A 20,347-nucleotide genomic window follows, 5' to 3' on the forward strand; every position below is an offset into this window, starting at 1 on the left:
AAACGTTTTACTACTATGGACATTATTCCTGTTTTACTGGGAGTTAGATAACCTGGGGTACAGCCCCAAGCCTGCTACCTGGAAGTGGGACCCAGTGGCTCACCCTCATAACCAGGAACCTCTGAGCAGTGCACAGACTACCCAACCGTCCGTGGCAGCCCTGCCTACTTTGCTGGGCTGCTAAGAGGATGAAAAGGGACAATGTATGTCCCAGAAACCACAAACGTTTTTTTTCCTACTCCACAGACCTTGCTATCCAGCTCTGTTGAATCTTGACTCCTCTCTGGGCCTAAGGTGCCACAGACAGATGGAGCTAAATGAAAACACCTCATCAGAGGCTGCCCTGAACAAATGAGGAACAATTCACTGAGGCCTGAGGGCAGGAAGGACAGCAGGACCGAGTCACCCTGAGGCCAGCCCCCCAGCCCCGTACTGGAGAAGGGACGGCGGAGAAGGCCACACTGCAGTGCTTTGCCAGGGCGGTCAGCTGGGGAGCCACAGAGCAGCCCCCTCGCAAGCCCCCTGCGGCCCACGCTCCCAGCCACCCACTGCCCTGGCCTCCCTGCAGGGCTCCACACCCGGTGGGGGAACCGAGGCGGGGGGGGGGGGGGCACCTACATGGCGTTGGCGGTGACCAGCAGGTCAGCGTTGTCAAACAGTGTGACCCGGGGCACCTCGACGACGAGCACGTATATGAGCTCAATGGCCAGCATGAGCACCAGCTTCCCGATGCAGCTGATCTGCAGGAACACGGAGCAGGCCAGCAGGCTGAGCAGCACGCTGTAGGTGAAGTACTGCGGACAGAGGGCAGCGGCCTTCAGCGCCCCGGCCTGGCCTCCCCAAACCCTGGCCTCCCCGAGCCCCAGCCTCCCCGAGCCCTAGCCCTGGCCCCGGCCTCAGCCCCAGCCTCCCCCGGCCCTGGCCTCCCCCAGCCCCAGCTCCAGCCTCCCTGGCCTCCCCGAGCCCCAGTCTCCCCGAGTCCCGGCCTCCCTCAGCCCCAACCTCAGCCTCCCCCAGCCTCCTCTAGCTCCAGCCTCCTGAGCCCCAGCTCCAGCCTCAGCCTCCCCAAGCCCCAGCCCCAGCCTCCCCCAGCCCCAGCCTCCCCCAGCCCCAGCCTCAGCCTCCCCCAGCTCCAGCTCCAGCCTCCCCCAGCTCTAGCCTCCCCCAGCCCCAACCTCAGCCTCCCCGAGCCCTAGCTCCAGCCTCCCCCAGCTCCAGCCTCCCCAAATCCTGGCATCCCCCAGCTCTAGCCTCCCCCAGCTCCAGCCTCCCCGAGCCCCAGCCGAGCCGCAGGTGAGGCCTGGTCTGAGGATACTCCTGCTCACGCAGACTTGGGATGTGACGTGAAGATGCCTGGGCAGCTACGGGGGAGGGGGATGCGGCTCCGGGCCGGAGCTCGCAGGCGCGGGCAGGAGAGCCCGATGGTTAGAGCAGGGCTCCAGGCCAGGAAGGCTTGAGGTTCACCCTGATTTATTACGGACTGTCTGTGCGACTTGGGCCGTTGGGCCAACCTAAGCCTCCGCGTCCCCATCCGCAGAACCCCCGGGCCCCGGGCTCTGCTACGGTGGGGTGCAGCCACGGCACGGCTGGCGCCACAAGAGCTCTGGGGACAGAGGCGCCCCAGCCCCTGACCTGCAACCTTAAATCCAAAGCTCTGAAACCTGACGGTGTTTCACGGCTGCTGCGGTGGCAAGGCCTCAACTGCCCTTATTCGGTGGCAAACCTGCCCCAGCTGCCATCCTGCCGCTTATCGTCTTTAACCTGCCTCTTGAGACTCCGCGTGCACTTTGCTGCCCGAACGTTACCAGGTGCAGCCCGGACTAGGCCGTGGGTGTGAAACACCCTCTGAACGCTGAGAAACTCGGCAGTTCACAACGTACCCGACCTGGAAGGCTCGGACGGGGGATTGGGGCCCTACACGACTTGCCCGGGGAAGTCCCTGCTGGTCGCCAAGCCTCAATCTCAGCCTCAGACAACAGGGGGGCCTTTCGGCTCCGCCCGACGCCAAGCCCGGGCGTGTCAGCAGCAGTTTGGCTCCTCCTTTCACATCTAGCAGCCTCACTCCGGAGTCGGCACCGGGCCTCCCGGTTGGCTTCCTCTGCCTCGGGCTGGAGGCCAAACGGCGCCGGAGGATGCTCCCAGGTTGGACCCTCGGGCGCCCTAGACGTGCAGGAGCCCAGCGAGGGATCGCACAGGGCCCCAGGAATGGGGGGCAGCCTCCCGCCGCCCGGCGGACAGGGGCAGAGGACATGGGCAGCGCCACGCAGCTCCTGCAGCCCCAGGGTCCCAGCCCGCCCAGGGGCTCAGCCACACGGGGGCGGCCCAGGCTTACAGCTGCTGTCCCCAAGGGCCCTGGCATCTGGGCGCTCCCAGGGCTCCGCAGCGGCACCCAAGCCGGTGGGACCGCGGCGGGGGGATGCCCCTCCCAAGCCAGACCCAGCAGCCACTGCCAGCGCCCCCCATCCCCCTGCTTCTTCCTGAAGCCGCCCCCAAGGGGCGAGTCCGGGAGCAAACAGCAAACCGGCTCCTGCAGCCTCCGGCTCTGCGCGAGGGACAGGCACGAGCGGCCGGGAAGGCTCGTCCCCGACGTGGGCAGAGGCCCCCAAGACACGTCTCCCTTGCCCCTCCTACAGGGCCAAGGATCGGGCTCCCTCCCGGGGGTTCGGGGAGCCAGGCCAGCACCATGACGCCCCGGGGGCCTCACTGTGGTTCTGGACCTTTCCGGGAGTCCTGGGAGCTGGGTGAAGGTTGGGGCCACCTCCCTGGGAAAGAGCAACAGCAGCCATCATCTCGCAGGTTCTGTGTGAGCCCCACGGGCAGCTGGGGGGGGGGGCATACAGGGCATGGGGGTGTGGGGGGCAGCTGGGACATGGGGGGTAGGGGGCAGCTGGAGCGGGGGGTTGGGGGCCAGCTGGGGGTGGGGGGCAGATGGGGTGGGGGTTTGGGGGGCAGCTGGGGCGTGGGGGCTGGGGGGCAGCTGGGGCATGGGGGTGGGAGACAGCTGAGGGGTGGGGGGCAGCTGGGGCGTGGGGGGCAGCCGCACACGGAGCGGACACCTAGACTGGAGGCCCGGCCCGTGCTCTGCTCACTGGAAAAGCGCTCCCCGAGGAGGAGGTGGATGAAGCACCCCACAAACCATAGGCACTCAATGCATGCCGCTCCCTGAGGGTTCTCGGCCCCAGTTTTTAACCCCAATAACCCATGGGTCCGACGAAAACGTTCCAGCCAATGATGAGGGTGACGGCAGGCCTGGCCCCCATCCCCCCGGCCCACCTCTGCCTCGGAGGCAGACCTGTGCCCTCTTTAAGACCAGATCCCGGCCCCAGACGGCCCAGGGGAAAGCCCTGGTGTGTGCCTCTTACTCACTGCAGGACCTTGGGGGGCTCCCCACCCCGTGCCTCACTTTCCCCATATGGAAAGGCCTCCACCCGCCGGCGCTGCAGGGCCGCTGTGCCATTGGGCGCCGGCACCCGGCCTGGGGACCGTCCACGCGGCCGGCAGGGTGGCTCCTCCGTGGAGAAGGCGCCCGGCCCGCGGAGCGATAGTCCGGGGGCGGGTGGGGGGTCCCCGCGTGCCCCCCGCGCCCAGTACCTCGGGGAAGTTGCAGCTGGGCCAGGGGCTGCCGCAGAAGCCCTGCTCGTCGCCCAGGCTGAGGTTGGCCGCCGACGCCGCCACGTGGCACGCGTTGACCCGGCTGGTGCTGATGTTGTGCTCGTCCGCCAGGCAGCCCAACAGGTCCTCGGAGTTACACATGAACTGGGGGCGGGAGGGGGGCTCAGCGTGGGGCCCGGCCCGGGGGGGGGGTGCAGCCTGACACTGCGGGGGCGCCCAGCGGCTGGCCCTGCCCTGGGGGCTTCTCGAGTGTTCCGGGGCCCCCCAGCCCTGGGAGCCAGGAACTAGAACCTGCGTGAGGGGCCTCAGCAGCCCGGTGCGGCCGCAGACCTACCATGTTGACGAAAGCCGACAGGAACACCAGGGTGATGGTGAACACCCCGACCAGGGTGCTGTTGGTCTTGGAGCGCACGATCTTCCTCGAGAGGCTCTGGAGCGGGGCCGGGAAGAGCTGCCCCAGGGCAACAGGGAGGGAGGGAGACAACAGAAGGCGGTGGCGCCTCTGCAAACTGCCCCGGAGGAGCGGCCGGCAGCTGCCCTCCCCTCCTCCTCGGTCCCTGGGCCGCAACCCCCTGAGCGCCCTGAACACCCCCACCCGGTGTGCCGCGCACCTGCCCCCAGGACGACGGCCGGGAATGGGCCTGCTGCGGAGCTCACGGCTGGGAGAGGCAGGAGGGGAGCAGAGATGCTCTCTTGACCCCCCAGAGCAGAGGGGAAAGCTGGGGGACGCGCCACCTGACTGCTGAGCCGGTCGGGACTACAGTCTGGGTTGGGGGGACAGTAGGCGGCGGCTGGGGAGGCCTGCAGGGCCCCGAACTCGCCCAGGGAGGCTCAGAAGGCTTCTGTGCGGGAGAGAGCTGTGAGTCTGGGGACTGGGAGGACCTGGGGCCTGGAGGGAGGGGACGGGCTCAAGAGAAGGGGGCAGAGGAGCTGTGAGCAGCAGGGTGGGGCCCTGCACACACGAGCTCAGTGACCCTTTCTTCAGGACTCTCGTGGATCCGTTCCTCACCTACGCCTTCCTACACTTGCTTCCACTAGACAAACTGCACGTCCACTCAAAGACCCACTGCAGTCCTAGCAATGAAACGACCCCGTCACCACAGCTGCCACAGTTGGCTTTGTCCACCATGTCCTCCGCACCTCCAAAGCAGCCTAGATTTAAAACGATGTTGGCAGACACAGAGAAACTAAGGGGTGCATTTGGGCTTCCTCTGCCCTCAATGCCTCCCGGTGAAGCTGGTCGGCTGCCAAAATGCCAGGTGTTGGATGGAAACCCTTAAGGGCAAAGGATGGTGGTAGAAAAAGCACTGGGTCGGGAGCCTGGAAGGATCTAGACAGGGCTTTTCCTGCACGACCCTCAGCAAGTCACATTCCTTCTCTGAAGGCTTCCCATCTGTAGGCCTCTCAGGGTCCTGAGCATCTGTGTACATTTTGGCCGAGTATGTCAGACTACAAGGCTTTTCCATCCTCCCGTGCTGACAGGATGGTCACACAAACAAAACAGGCAAGAGGACACAGTGTGACCGCTATGCGACTGCTCATTCCCACTGCAGGAGGCTTGTGTGCTCCAGGGTTTCCTGCTAGCAAGTACCGGGACCTTGGTCTACTGTTCCCCTGCTGTGACCTACACTCACTCTGTGCAGAGCATCCACGTGGGCCTGTCACATCTGCCCCATGGGCTCTGTGAAGCCGACACTTACATGTTAATGTCACTGCTGCTTGCTGTGCTAGGAGTAATAGAATCCTTTGTCTCTGACCCAGAGTCTCATGTCTCCTGCCGGCATCCATGACAGAGTAAGGCTCGCCTACCAGCTTGCAGGTAGGGTGAAACCAAATCTCAGACCCTTTATAGTTCTTGCCACCAAGGAAGTGCCCTGCTGACCCCTCGGTGCTGGGCTTTGAGCTGGGTGGGCCTGTTGGGAAGCAGTATATTTTTTCTACCCAAATCCCCTTCCGCCCTTCCAACAAGGCCACCTCCTATTCAGCAGAGGAAAGAGGGGACCATAGGAAAGGACAAACTACAGTTGATAGAGGCCTGACAGCCTTCACGCCATATGCTGGCCAGTGAAGACCTCAGATTCCAGTGGGGTGCCCCCCAGCACGGGTATGTTCGTGTATCATCAAGTCTGTGGCATTATTCCAGAAAAACGCTTCCTTTTAGAGTCACAAAGAAGACAATCTGATTAAACCACTTACATAGTAGAAGGAAACCTATGTGCGATTTGGAGAGCACAAGCTTCAATGAAAATCCTGCTTAGTAGACATGGAAAATAGAATATTCCACTCAATGGAACAGAGTGAGAGTCTAGAATTAATCCCTTACATTTATGATCAATTGATTTTGACAAAGTTGCCAAGGTAATTCAATGGGGGAAAGAACAGTCTTTCAACAAATGTTGCTGAGGCACCTGGATATTCACACGCAAAAGAATGATACGGGGCCTCCACTTCACACCACACACAAAAATTAACTTGAAATGGATCAGAGACATAAATGTAAGAGCTGAAACTATAAAACTTGTAGAAGAAAATATGGAAGCCAATCTTTGTGACTTTGGGTTGAGCAATAGTTTTTTAGATATAACGCCAAAAGCACAAGCAAAAAAAAAAAAAAATTAGTTGGAGGTCATAAAAATCAAAAAAATTTTGTGTTTCAAATAACACCATCAAGAAAGTAAAAAAAGGTGAGGATATAGAAAAATTGGGACCTCTATGCATTGCCGGTGGGCACGAAAAATGATGCAGCTGATCTGGAAAACAATGTGACAGTTGCTCAAAAAAATAAACATTGAATTACCATATGATCCAGCAATTCCCCCTTTGGATATACACCCAAAAGAATAGAAAGCAGAGGCTTGTACAGATATTACAGGCTCATGTCCATAGTAGTAGTATTCACAACAGTCAAAAGGTGGGAGACCCAAATGTCTATCTACGGATAAACGAGGTGGGGCATAGCCATCCAGTGGAGTTCAGCCTCAAGGAATGAAATTCTGACCCGAATCTACAACACGGATGACACCTTAAAGGCAGTGTGCTGAGCGAAAGACAGTCACAAAGGGATAAGGGCCATAGGATTCCACTTTTTTTTTTATTTTTATTTTTTTATTTTATTTTTTTGATTCCACTTTTTAAAAAAAGATTTATTTATTTATTTGAGAGTGCAAGTGAGCAAGCACGAGTGGGAGGGGCGGAGGGAGAGGGAGAGAGAATCTCAAGCCGACTCTGCACTGAGCACAGAGCCCCACGGACCCCTAAGATCACGACTTGAGTGGAAACCAAGACTCGGGTGCTCAAGCGACTGTGCTGTGCGGACACACTCCGATATAGGATTCCACTTTTACAAGATACCTCGCATAGCCGGACTCAGAGAGATGGAAAAGGCAACGGTGGTCGCCAGGGGTGAGGACAGAATGGGAAGTTACTGTTTAATGGGTATAAAGTTTCTGTTTGGAACAGTGAAATTCTGGAGATGGATGGTGGTGACGGCCGCACAACGGTGTGAATGCATTTAATGCTGCTGAACTGTACGTTTAAAAAAGGTTACAATGGAAAATTTTGTATTATGTACATTTAAAAAAAGATAGTGAAGCCCAGAGAATGGGAGAAGATTGTTGCAAACCGTATATCTAATATGGGTTTTGTAACCAGAATGCAGTAATCTCGTCTTATCCATCTTACTTCAAGGCGCCACCGCCCACTCCCGCTCCAAGTGGATGCCGGAAATTGCAGGCAGTCCTGAAATGTGTGTGTGTGTATATATATATATGCACACACTATGCTTTTTCCTATACATACACACTTATGATGAAGTTGAATTTATAAATTAGGCACAGTAAGAGATTAATAGCAATAATAATAAAATTGGGCAATTATAGTGTGATAAAAGTTACGTGAATGTGGTTTCGCTCTCAAAATATCTTATTCGATTCACCTTTCTGCTGGTGATGCGAGATGATAAAATGCCTACGTGATGGGGCAAGGTGACGGGATGACGTTGGCACTGTGACACAGGGTGAGGCTACCACTGACCTTCTGACAGCCCATCAGAAGGAGGACCATCTGCTTCCAGGCCAGAGCTGACCACAGGCACGAAACCACAGAAAGTGGAACTACAGATAAGGTTTTACCTTACACGAAGAGCTCTCACAACTCAACAATAAGACAAATAACCCAATCTAAAGATGGGACAATGAGGGCGGCCCAGATGGCTCAGCGGATTAGCGCCGCCTGCAGCCCAGGGTGTGATCCTGGAGACCCGGGATCGAGTCCCACGTCGGGCTTCCCACAGGGAGCCTGCTTCTCCCTCTGCCTGTGTCTCTGCCTCTCTCTGCCTCTCTCTCTCTCTCAATGTGTCTCATGAAGAAATAAATAATATCTTTATTTAAAAAAAAAGATGGGACAATGATTTGAATAGACATTTCTCCAAAGAATCCATAGAAATGGCCAATAAGCCCATGGAAAGATGTTTGTCATTAGTCATCAGGGAAATGCAATTCCAAAACATGAGATACCACTTCACACTCACTAGGATGGCTGTAATCAAGGAGTCAGATAATAACGAGTGCGGGTGAGGATGGAGAGAAATCAGAACCCTCGTAACACTGCTGGTGGGAATGCAAAATAGCGCAGCTGCTTTGGAAAACAGGTTGGCAGTTCCTTAAAACGGTACACACAGTTATCATCTGACCCAAGACTGTACTCACAGGTATTTACCCAAGAGAACTGAAAACGTAAGTGCATGTAACAGCTTGTTACAAACGATCCCAGCAGCACTATTCCTAATAGCCTGAAAGTGGAAACTTCCTCTGATGACTGGATAAACAAAATGGGATGCATCCACACGATGGAACATGTGGCCAAAAAAAAAGGAATGAAATGTTGTCACTCGGTACCACGTGGACGAACCCTGAGGGTATGATGCTAAGTGACAGAAACCAGTCTCAAAAGGCCATGTATTGTAGGATTTCAGGCAAATTCAGGCAGACAGGAAGTAGAGTTTGAGGCTGCCAGGGGCTGTGGGGAGCAGGGAAGTTACGGTGACAGCTAAGAGGTCAGCAGGTCCTCGGGATGACGACAGCGTGCGGGAATTAGTGGTAATGGTTACATAACTTCATGAAGGTACTAAAAACCCTTACAATTTCGTCCACCTTTACAAAGGTGAATGTTCTATACGTGAATTGCATCTCAATAAAGCACGTATCAAAAAACCCTGCTCAAGCTCTTACTCGCTGTCTGACCCTGGGGAAGGCATCCAGGGCTCCGATACCTTGGGAGATACCAAGGTGGCTATGAAGACTCGATGAAGGGAAGCATTTTAAAGTGCTTTGTAAGCTGTGAAATTCAACAGAAATTTTAGTTAATATTTGCATTTTTAAAGAGCTACGTTGCCAACAGGAATGAAAATCCTTACTTCCTACAAAAGGCATCTATTTGCTTCACAGCTGGGGAAAGTGTTCTGGCTCTGGCCCGAGGAGCTTCGTCTGAAAAGGTACAGCAGATGGTTCCTAATTTTTGCTTGAAATTTTTCCATTCCATCCTATCTCCCTGACCCATGCTACTCAGATCGTTTCGATCCTGATCACCCTGTCCATCAACTGAAGGGTTTATCATTTTGCACCCACCAGTAAAATTTAGGCAAAGATTAGTAAATGCTAATAGAAGGTGGCTGGGGACCAGGATACACGCATGGGCCTCCCGGTGACATGAGACCTGGAGCCCCACAGGGGCCGCCTAAAGTTCAGGAGAACAACTGCAGGCTATTTTTAAAATTCAATCCAGGGGCGCCTGAGTGAGTGGCTCAGTTGGTTAACAGTCTGCCTTCAGCTCAGGTCATGATTCCAGGGTCTTGGGATGAAGCCCCACATCTGGCTCCCTGCTCAGAGGAGCCTGCTTCTCCCTCTCCCTGTTCTGCTCCTCCTGCCTGTGCTCTCTCTCTCACTCACTCTCTCAAATAAATAAATAAATCTTAAAAATAAAATACAATTCAATCCAGAATGTAGTTTTAACATCTAATGGATGACTGACTCTTTTTTTTCGGGGGGGGGGAGTGTTTATATATGTATATATTTTTTAAATTTATTCTTTATTAGTTTCAGAGGTAAAATTTAGTGATTCATCAGTTGCATATAACATCCAGTGTCATTCCATCAAGTGCCCTCCTTACTGCCCATCAACCAGTTACGCCATCCACCCACACCCTTCCCCTCCAGCAACCCTCAGTTTGTTTCCTACAGTTGCACGTCTCTTATGTTATGCCTCCCTCTCAATTTTCATTTTATTTTTCCTTCCCTTCCCCTATATTCATCTGTTTTGTTTCTTAAATTCCACACATGAATGAAATCATATGGTATTTGTCTTTTCTCTGACTTGTTTCGCTTAGCATAATACCCTCTAGCTCTATCCACATCATTGCAAATGGCAAGATTTCATTCTTTCTGATGGCTGAGTAATATCCCCATATATATATATATATATATATATATATATAAAATATATAAACCACATCTTCTTCATCCATTCATCAGTCGATAGACATCTGAGCTCTTTCCATATCTTGGCTATTGTGGACATTGCTGCTATAAACATTGGGGTGCATGTGCCCTTCTGTATCCCTGTACTTGTAGCCTTTGGATAAACACCTAGCAGTGCAATTGCTGGGCCGTAGGGTAGCTCTATTTTTAACCTAATGCACTAGCTTGCCACGAGACGATTTCTCTTGTCATCCTTTAAAAAGACCTGCTCTTGACTTTAAAACCTCAGGCAGGAACCCAGGAATTGCTGTTTTGAAATCTCCAGAAGCTCTGACATCCTGCTCTGGAATCAGTTTATAGGGTATCTCATCTCCTTAATCAAAAAGTTCATCTGCATGTTTTCCCTAAATCCCGTCTTTACCAATCCCAGCGTGGATGGTAAAACCCTTCACCTGGGATGGATCTTCTCACAGGGACGCTCCACAGCTACAAACAGATCCTGGAGACCATTTTTTTACAGCAGGATAATTGTGCCCGTGCAAACCAATTATTCCAGGGCTGCTCACTCACAATTACAGCTCAGAAAAAGAATTGATTTTTAAAAAATAAATTCCAAACCAGTGCATTCCCAGTCTCATTAATTCAAATCAATGCAACATGAAAAACAGGAGTGGGGACATAATTAATAAATCACGACTGAGGTGAAGGACAGTTCTGATCCTGGCCTCTCTGAGAGCCTCCAGGCAAATCAATGATCAGCCTGGGGCCCTGGTTCCCTGTGATGTGGGGTCAGGGTGTTGCTGAGATGAAAAAAAAAAAGCGTTGAAATCTGATGAGAGAGGGAGCGCCGGGGTGGCTCAGTCGGTTAAGTGTCTGCCTTCGGCTCAGGTCATTACCCCGGGGTCCTGGGATCAAGCCCTGCATCGGGCTCCCCGCTCAACGGGGAGTCTGCTTCTCCCGCTCCCTGTGTCTCCTGCCCCGCTTGTGCCCTCTCTCTCTCTCATGCTCTTTCTCTATAATAAGCAAAATCTTAAAAAAAAAAAAAAAATCTGATGAGAAAAAAATCTAAAGAAAAGAGTCTTTTTGACAAGAAACTAATTTTAAAAGGCTACTGCTTTTCAAAAATTTTTTAAAGATAGGAAAACCTGAGAGGCCAACCAAGGCAGGCAGAACTGACCAAGCTCCACACCACTGCCCTCCCTGGGGTCAAATGGACATATTAACAAAGGCAGTGTCTTTGAGAAGGAGGATCATGGGCTCTGGAGTCAAGAACCACTGGGGTCTTTTTTTTTTTTTTTTTTTTTAAAGATTCTATTTATTTATCCATGAGAGACCGAGAGAGAGAGGCAGAGACACAGGCAGAGGGAGAAGCAGGCTCCCTGCAGGGAGTCCGACGCGGGACTCGATCCTGGGTCTCCAGGATCAGGCCCCGGGCCAAAGGCAGGTGCCAAACCCCTGAGCCACTCACTGGGGTTTCAGCCCCAACTATAGCACTTCCCAGCTCCGAGGCTTCGGGAAAGCTGCCTAACCTCCCCTGCAAGACGGATGGGATAACCTGTAATAACCTCACCTTAGAGGCGGAGGAAGCACAGCTCAATGGCACAGCCGGGGCCCGACCCTCGACTGCCGGACTCGAGACCCCGCAGGGACCTGAGCTGTGCCCCCCGGAACGGAGAGTCGTCTGTCCCCAAAGGAACACGAGTCGGGCCCCAACACACCGTCTCCCTGACAGCGTGAACCCCACATGCAGGCGGAAGGTGAGTGTGGGGGCTCTGGGCTCATCACAGGAGAGAAGACACCGACGGCGGACTGCTGTGTAGTAAGACCCCGCTTCCGAACCTGGGGAGCAGTGAGGCCGGGGCGGTGGAAAGGAGAGTCGGCAAAGTGGGGGGGCTTGGCGAAGCCGTGGAGGCTGCAGGGAGGGACAGGAGGCTTCTGGGGACGTCTCGGGGCGCGCAGAGCCTAGAAGCGGCTCTGGTGGCAGCTCCCAGGAGCCCAGGCAGCCGGAAGCCCGTGGGAGGCGAGCTGAGAGGGAGCCAGCCGCCGGGAGGATGGAGGTTTAGACGCACGCATGTATGTACCTGTGCACACGCTCCCGCACACGCGCGCACACACACGCACACGCCAAGAACTGTGCACCAGGTACGTCCTCTGTGCCTGTCTGCTCCCAGCCCCCGAGATGCAGTAAAGGGTCCAGGCCAGGATGTGGGGAAAGGAGGGAGCCAACCTCCTCTACCCGTTTGGGTGGTGGGGAGCGAAAACGCTGGCACTGTCAGAAGTAGGTCCGGCTGCCTCACCGGCCGGAGGGCAGAAGCCACAGGGAGGCTGAAGGACCGTCAGGGGCGCCTGCAGGGGGGAGGCGCTGTACTCCGGGGACGCGAGCGAGCTCACCATCCCCGGGGGTAATCAACGGAGGCTGGCCAGCCTCGCTCGGTTATCATAAGGGATTCCAACCTCACCGCTTCGCCATTTCCAATGTGAGACTGAGTCTGTGGACCCTACGTGATGGCCGGGAGGGGTTCAGTGTGGGTCTTTTCTTTTCTTTTCTTTTTTCTTTTCTTTTTCTTTCTTTCTTTCTTTCTTTTCTTTCTTTCTCTTTTTCTTTCTTCTTTTTCTTTCTTTCTTTCTTTCTTTCCTGTTTTCTTTTCTTTTTCTTTCCTTCTTTTTCTTTCTTCTCTCTTTCTTTTCCTTCTTTCCTTCTTTCCTTCTTTTTTTTTTTTTTTAAAGATTTTATGTATTTATTCATGAGAGACACATAGAGAGAGGCAGAGACACAGGCAGAGGGAGAAGCAGGCTCCATGCAGGGAGCCCGAGGCGGGACTCGATCCCAGGATCTCGGGGTCATGACCTCAGCTGAAGGCAGTTGCTCAACCCCTGAGCCCCCCAGGGTCCCCTCAGCATGGGTTTCCCTAAGACAAGCAGCTCTGGGGCCCCAGGCAGCATGGGTGCTGAGGGAAGGGAGGAGGGACGTGCAGCTGCACGTCATTTGGACTGGTCATTCGGAACCACTCGAGGGATGATCCTGAGGGCAAAGCATCCCAGAGACAGCAAGGCCCTGAAGCAGTGAGGCCCGGAGACCGGGGCGCCATCTCGGGGGGTGTGTGTGACCTGGGCCTCACTGTGTCACAAGAAGCTCAAACAGGCCGCGACGCCACGGCCATCGGAGCACTCAGTAGCAAGCTTTCGAGAACCTTCCCAAGGCGGGGACCCAGGCCGCTCGCTGTTCCCTGACACTCAGCTAAGACGACTAAGCTGATTCTGACAAATCCAGGCGACACTGTCTTCACATTTGTCTCTTCAAACAGGGTAAAATATGGACACTTGAGCAGGTCGGTCCAGTTGTCTGGGGCACATGGGGAAGCAAACGGAGTGTGAGGAAGACCCGAGCCTCAGAGCCGCCGGGCCCGGCCGCGGGTCGCTCCGGAGCTGCCGTAGCTCCTCTGAGAGCCACCGGCCGTGGCTGCTGGAAAACCGTGGAAGGAAGAGAGGTCTGGGCGCCGGCGAAGGGCAAATGTCTTCAAAGGGAAAGCAGGACGACAAGGAAAATTTCAGTGGCGTCAGCCCATGGCAATACCTTTGAAAAGGTGATAAAATCAATTTGCAGGGCCGGGACAGGCCGCTGCGGGGACGGGGAGGCCCGGCCCTTCCGCATCTCAGCGTGCAGACGGCTCACCCGCAACACGACGGGGGAGGGAGAGTTCACACTAGGAACGGCTCCTGGGGGGTCCAGTCCCCAGAAAGCGGAGAGCTGCAGAGAAGCCGGCGCGCCAGAGCGGGGGAGGCCGCCGCCAGGAGCTCAGGGCGGGCGTCCGAGGCTCCTGGGCTCCCGGCCCCGACGGCAGCTGCCACACGTGCGTGCGAAGCCGGCCAGGCCAGGACGGTTCCCCTAGTGCAACTGTATATGGAAGCTCCGCCCTGCAGGACGGGAGCGGCCGCGCCCAGGGGACCGTGGCCTCCTCAGAACCGTCAGAAAAATCGCTGGGCTGGATAAAGGGATTGAGAATAAGCTGCGTGTGACACTGATGACAAAATAGAGTCAATGAAACACGAGCAGGATGATTTCCATAAATAATCTTCAACGGCAGCAAAGAGGAATTCACTGGATCAAAGTATGAACTCAAGGGCAGCCCCAGTGGCCCAGGGCATGATCCTGGAGACCCGGGATCGAGTCCCGCGTCGGGTTCCCTGCATGGAGCCTGCTTCTCCCTCTGCCTGGGTCTCTGCCTCGCTCCCTCTGTGTCTCTCATGAATTAATAAATAAAATCTTTTTTTTTTTTTTAAAGTATGAACTCAAAATGGCCAGTTCAGGTGGGGAAATGAAACTTCCTCCCTCTCCTCCTCCTCCCCTACCACCAGATACGTGTGCCCATCGGGGAACGCAGACCAGAGGAAGTCGGGGTCGCTCAGGTTTGCTGAGGCAGCTCACAGGAAAGAGAGAAATCCAGGTTCTCGTGTTAGACTTGTAGACTCCGTATGGCTTTGATCCTAACTGGAATAAGCTAGTCAAGTACCTCAAACAATGACTTTGCCTCAATTTAGGACTTAAAAAGAGAAAAGATTCTTCTGGAAGTTCACGAAAGAATGTTTACTTTTAGCTATGGTGTATCTTTTTTTTTTTTTTCCTGGTTGTCGTGACCTCTTTTATTGCGGTAAAACACATGTACTGTAAAGTTACCATTTTTTACCATTTGTAAGTGTCCAACTTAGGGGCATGAATTATATGCATAATGTTAAGCAACCGTCACCACTCCATTCCCAAAATGCTCTAGTTCCAAAACCTTTCCACCACTCCTGTACGCTCCGTGCCCACGAAGCCAGAACTCTCCACTCCTTCCCCTGCCAACTCCAGAACCACTTAGTCTACTTTTTGTCTCTATACATTTGCTTATTCCAGATACTCTGTAAGTGGAATCATACGATCTATGTCCTTCCGGTCTGGCCCTTTTCACTAAGCATGCTCCCAAGGCTCATCCATGTTGTAGGCATGTGTCAGAACATCATTGCCCTCTGTGGGTAGGTAATATTCCAGCATTATCTATACCATATACTATTCTTGTTTCTTTATCTGTTGACAGATATTTGGGTTGTTTGCACCTGTCATGAGTGTACCATGTGCTTTTATAGCCATAAGATGAAGAAAGTAGAACTGCCCCCTGTGGGGGAAGAAAGCAGGCTGGGGGAGTGGCATGACAAGGGCAAGACCAGAAGGCAGGCTGCGACTGAACACAGAGCCTTGAGGACGGAGCTGGTGGAGAGGCCGGGAACCAGGGTTAAATCCCATGGTGCAGCAAAGTAACAGGCCACGCACGTAGCTCCACTTGCCAAATGCCCCTGGTCCCCCCATGGATGTCCCCTTCTGCACCGGCCCTCCAGAGGATTCCCAGGAGGGCCTCCCTGTTCTGATAGTTTGTCCACCAAGACCTCGGCCATTAGGTAATTAAATAACAGTCTCATGAAATACCTTACTTGGAGGCTGGAAAGAGAAAGGGGACTCTGGAGGTGACAAAGGTCCAGTCCCTCTGGAAGGAGAACATGGTGCCCACTGCACTATATGTAGGGAATGATGGTGGAGCCTGTCCCCCACCCTTGCTGGGACTTGGCTCCAAGTGAGCATCAGGGACGAACAGAGAAATGGTTACAGCAGAAGCTGGAGGGGCTTGTACCTGCCTGGGGACAGAGTGCTCTCTGGGACCAGGGCTGGTCTGTCAGGGAAGCCTTAAACCACCACAGAAGGAAATGAGGGAAAGGCTTGGTGGACAAGGCAAAGAGGAACCTGAGTGACTTCCGTCACAGACCAGAATGGCTTGTGGCCTGGTCCCCACAGCACACCTAAGAGGAGGTATGGGAGAAAAACACAGAACAGGGTCTCATGCCCCATGTGGCCCTGACTGAAGCCCTGAACTACTCTGAGCCACTCTCCTCATCTATATGACGGGTGCTCAAAAGCCATCATCCCTATGGTCCCCTCCTGGGCCCATTCCAGGAGCATGGGGACATTGAAGGGGTTGCCGAGCGAGGTCTCTTCCATTCTCACGCTTTCAGCACATGTTTCCTGACCACTGCTCCCCATTCGGCTTTATGCTAGGTGCCCTTCCTTCATCCCACCTGACACCAAGGGGGCAGAGACAGGAGGCAGTGACACTACCTTCTCGTCGCCAAGATTCGCAAAGGCAGACTACAATAGCCCATACCAGCAAGCCTCCGCTGGCAAAGCCCATCCTGCAGTCTCACTTGCTGCTCACGCCAATCAAGGGTGATGCCCCAGCCTCACGGCACCCCGATCCCACGTGGGATTCCTGGGCTCCCGGAGGAGCGCCTACCGTTGGGCTGGGAGGGGAAGAGAAGAAGGTGACCGCGGGCTCAGGTGCGAGCGAGACTCACCTTCACGCAGGAATAGATCACGGACACAAATACCACCAACGTCAGCAGCAGGAAACAGGTCAAGTAGAAACTCAACATGAACACGGAGCTGGAAAAAGAGAGGAGCTGGGGGATTCTGGGGCTCTGAAAGCCTCTGGAAGGAAAGAGAAGTTGCTCCATTTCCCCTGAGCCCACTGCTCAGTCTGTTCGAGCCCCTGACGCACTGACAAGGGCTTACACAGCCTTATGGATGGATTTGGGGACCTCCCCCCACCCGCCCGCCCACATGATGGTCTGGCTCCCGTCCTTGCCTCCTCCCTGTACCTCCCTGTGGGGAGTGGAGCACGCAGAGCCCCGAATGGAGAAGCAAGGGTCACCAGCTTGAGTTTTTGCCTCGTTCCCAGCTACCCAGAGACGCACTCCTTTAGCTGGGAGGAGCTACTGTAAAAGCCACCTGGTTATTCCCTCCCCGGAGTTACTCGCGGCTAGGTAAGTGACTGTGAGGGCTGAAAACGGGACAGAAGGCCATCATTTTTAAAATGCATTTGTCGGGCAGCCCGGGCGGCTCAGCGGTTTAGCGCCGCTTTCAGCCCAGGGCCTGATCCTAGAGACCCGGGATCGAGTCCCGCGTCGGGCTCCCTGCGTGGAGCCTGCTTCTCCCTCTGCCTGCGTCTCTGCCTCTCTCTCCCTCTCTGTGTCTCTCATGAATAAATAAATTTTTAAAATCTTTAAAAAATAAAAATAAAATAAAATGCATTTGTCAGCAGCCCAACCAGACACTGAGGAACAGCAGTGATGTATCCCTTTGGAGGGCACAGTCCCTAAACCCCGTCCCTTGCCAGGCCTCACGACGAGTCCTCCTCAGCCTGCCGATCCAACAAGAAAATGCAAGGCACTCCCCTGTCCCTGCTTGGGGAGGAGATCACAGGTGATCTTCATGTTCAGCTCGTTCAGCTCGGGCCAGAATCCTCAGACATCAGAGCGGCCGGTGGCTTTCCACCCAAACGGCCCACTGGCCCTCCTGGGGCGGGGGCTGGCTAAGGCACGCCCCATCCTACGGGAGGCCTTGCCCCTTTCAGGGAGCCAGAGTGGCCTGGGGGTGCCAGGGTCGTTAGCAGGTTAGAGGCCAGCGGAGGACTTGAGGAGGCAGGTGAATACCTCCAGAGAGGCTTCAGAGCGCGGCTTTGTTCCAGGCTCCCCGCAAGCCAGCGCTTCGGGGCCTTAAACCAATAGAACAAGGGTAGAGAACTCTCTTCAGAGGGAAAGAGACCTTTAAAGCAGCCTTTAATGCTTCTGCAGAGAGAGGACTGCTGGAGGCGGCCTCCCGCCAATGCCCTTAGCAGCTCGGAGCCGTGGCCAGGGGGAAGGGAGCCGCCGCACGCAGAGCAGGGACCGAGGAAAAGCCGGCCCAGGAGCCACGAGCCACAGGCCACGCTGCAGGAACGGAGAGCGGCGCACCGGTGGGGTTATCTGCACCCAAGCTACTGGACTGCCAAGAGCAGCGATGGGACAGAAAAAATGGGTCGCTCATCTAGACCTGGAGCCCCACTTAAATTTAAAAAAACAGGGTCCTGTGTCACCCACAGCCCCACCAGCTCTGCACCCCCTCGGTGTGGGAGGCAACGGGCGTTAGCTGCACAAGCAGAGTGGAGCCGGGCGCTGGGCCCTGCGGTGTCCTGCCGGAGTCACAGCGGGCACAACCGGGATGGCCATCGCCGCAACGGCGCGTTGTTAAAAAATCAAAGGCTCTGAGTGTTACAATGTACAGGCATCACATACCTCCCGACAACAGGCACTAAGAAGGACACATCCCTTCTGCGGGATTCCTGGCAAAACTGTGCAACCTCAGTCTCATTAAGAGGAAAACATCAGATAAACCCAATGGAGACATTCTCCAAATTGACTGGCCAGTACTCATCCGAAGTGCCAAGGCCACAAGAGACAAGGAAATGCTGAGGGAATGTCACAGACGAGACGGGACCACGGAGAAAGAACAGCTAAATGCAATGTGGGATCCTAGACTGGCTCCTGGGACACAGGAAGGCCACTGGGGGCAACACTGATGGAATGAGATGGCGGTAAGTTGGTTCATGGCACCGCTCCTGTGTTGATCTCCTGGTTTCCACCCACGTGCCGCAGTTACGTAAGTGGCCAACGCTACGGAGAACTGGGTGGAAGATGCACAAAAACCCTCTGTAGTACTTCTGCCCCTTTTCTGTAAGTCTACAATTATCTCAGGATGAAAAGTAGAAGGTGTTGGGGTCAGGGTGCTCTTCTAGATTCAGCGGGACTTAGGAGACATAACCAAACGCAGCCAATGGATCTTGAGTGGATCCTGGCTACGAAGTGACATCTGGAGACAATTTTAGAAACGTGACCATGGACTTGGTGTTACAGGATTGCAGAGACCGGGTATTAATTTTGTTCGGGGTATAAGGCATTGTGGTTTAGAAGGAAAACGCCCCCCACGTGGGTATATCGATATTGAGAGTTTTCAGGGGGAAAAACGTCCTTTTGTCTAAGATTTAAGTAGTCAGAAAAATAAAGATGAAACTGTTGTAAAACATCAGCGATAGTTACATCTAGGAGATGGTGATTATATTAATTGCTTTTCTGTGTGTTTGAAATACTGCACGATAAAAAGTAACAAATGCAAAAAAAAAAGTAACAAATGCATATATACGTGCACATGCACACATACAAATGAATACACACACACACACACACATAACAAAATAACACAAGCAATCATCTTTCTTGTCTAGGTGTGACTCATTTCCGAAAACCCACTCTCCACTTCAGAATGGTCCCCTCGGAAGCCACAGGCCTCTCCCAGGGACACGACCGGTCCCTGGAAGCGTTGAGAAAAGCCTTCAGAACCAGAAATCCATTCTTTGAAATACCCAGAGTTGGGGAAAACCTTTATCTTTTGAAGATGTGTTGATGATTTTGCAAGAGCCAAAGGTCACACGGAAGCAAACGTGGTGAACCCTGGGGCTGATCTAAGGGCCACAGCGGTGTGGGTTGCAATGGGGAGAGACGGTCAAGAGCTGAGGAGCCGCTCGGGCAGCGAGGCAGTGGCCGCAGAGGTTTCCCATCCTGGAGGGAGCACATCACCTCCCGGGCACCGCGGAGTCAACCACAGTGAGTCACACTTGTGGCTTCCCGGTCCCACCGAGGACACGTGGGGACACCTCTCCTTGATTGAGCAAGTCGGACTCCCGCCTCTGCTCTCCTACACGCCCTCCGCTCCCACCCCTAGAGCTCCGCAGCCAGAGGGACGGTACTCACTGGGGTACGATGGTGATCTGGACAAAGCAGATGAAGAGGAAGACAAGCGAGGCACATGCCACGTAGGCACCGAATCGGTCATCCACCTGCTTGGAGTACTGAGAGGAGGGCGCAGGGTGAGGGGGGGGGGAGGCGCCCGGCCCCATCTGCTCCAGCCCTGCTCTACCCCAGACACACGGGGCCAGCCCACTCCCAAGACCTGTGACACCCAGAGCAACCAGCGCTAGCCTCGGTGCTCAGGAAACCAGCCCAAAGCACCACAACGTGGTACCTGCGGGGAGGGCAGCTGAATTGTGTCAAACCAGAAACTTTCTGCAGGTCGGGTCACCAGGAGAGTCGTTCACAACGATCCTGGCTCAATCACCCAGCACCACCTACACGCTAGGACCCGGGCATGGTCTACGCCGTCCTTGCAAGGCCGCGGGAACAGGGCCTACGCAGCCGCTGCTTCGAGGCCGACAGGACACGCACCCCAAATCACAGAGCTCATCTCCGAGGGCCAGACACCCAATAGGCTGTGCCCCCAGAGGTCTCGCTGGCGCCAAGTCACCAGAGGGGGTGCTCCGCAGCTCAGTGCCATTTACCACTGGAACGGTGCTGGCCTGGCTGGT

At 54.6% G+C, this 20,347-nt stretch overlaps 1 protein-coding gene across 1 annotated transcript in view; it reads right to left on the minus strand.

Moving 5' to 3' along the window:
- ADCY5 (adenylate cyclase 5) overlaps positions 1 to 20,347 on the minus strand; it is a gene marked incomplete at its 5' end in the record, with an annotated part of 42,857 nt that overhangs the window by 9,789 nt on the left and 12,721 nt on the right. The window contains 5 exon segments of the mRNA NM_001168460.1: positions 619 to 794; positions 3,592 to 3,756; positions 3,947 to 4,063; positions 16,467 to 16,554; positions 19,737 to 19,834. Of these exon segments, the coding sequence (NP_001161932.1) occupies positions 619 to 794; positions 3,592 to 3,756; positions 3,947 to 4,063; positions 16,467 to 16,554; positions 19,737 to 19,834 (644 nt within the window).

The sequence above is a fragment of the Canis lupus genome, chromosome 33, assembly GCF_011100685.1.
Source record: "Canis lupus familiaris isolate Mischka breed German Shepherd chromosome 33, alternate assembly UU_Cfam_GSD_1.0, whole genome shotgun sequence".
NCBI classification, from domain to species: Eukaryota; Metazoa; Chordata; class Mammalia; order Carnivora; family Canidae; genus Canis; species Canis lupus.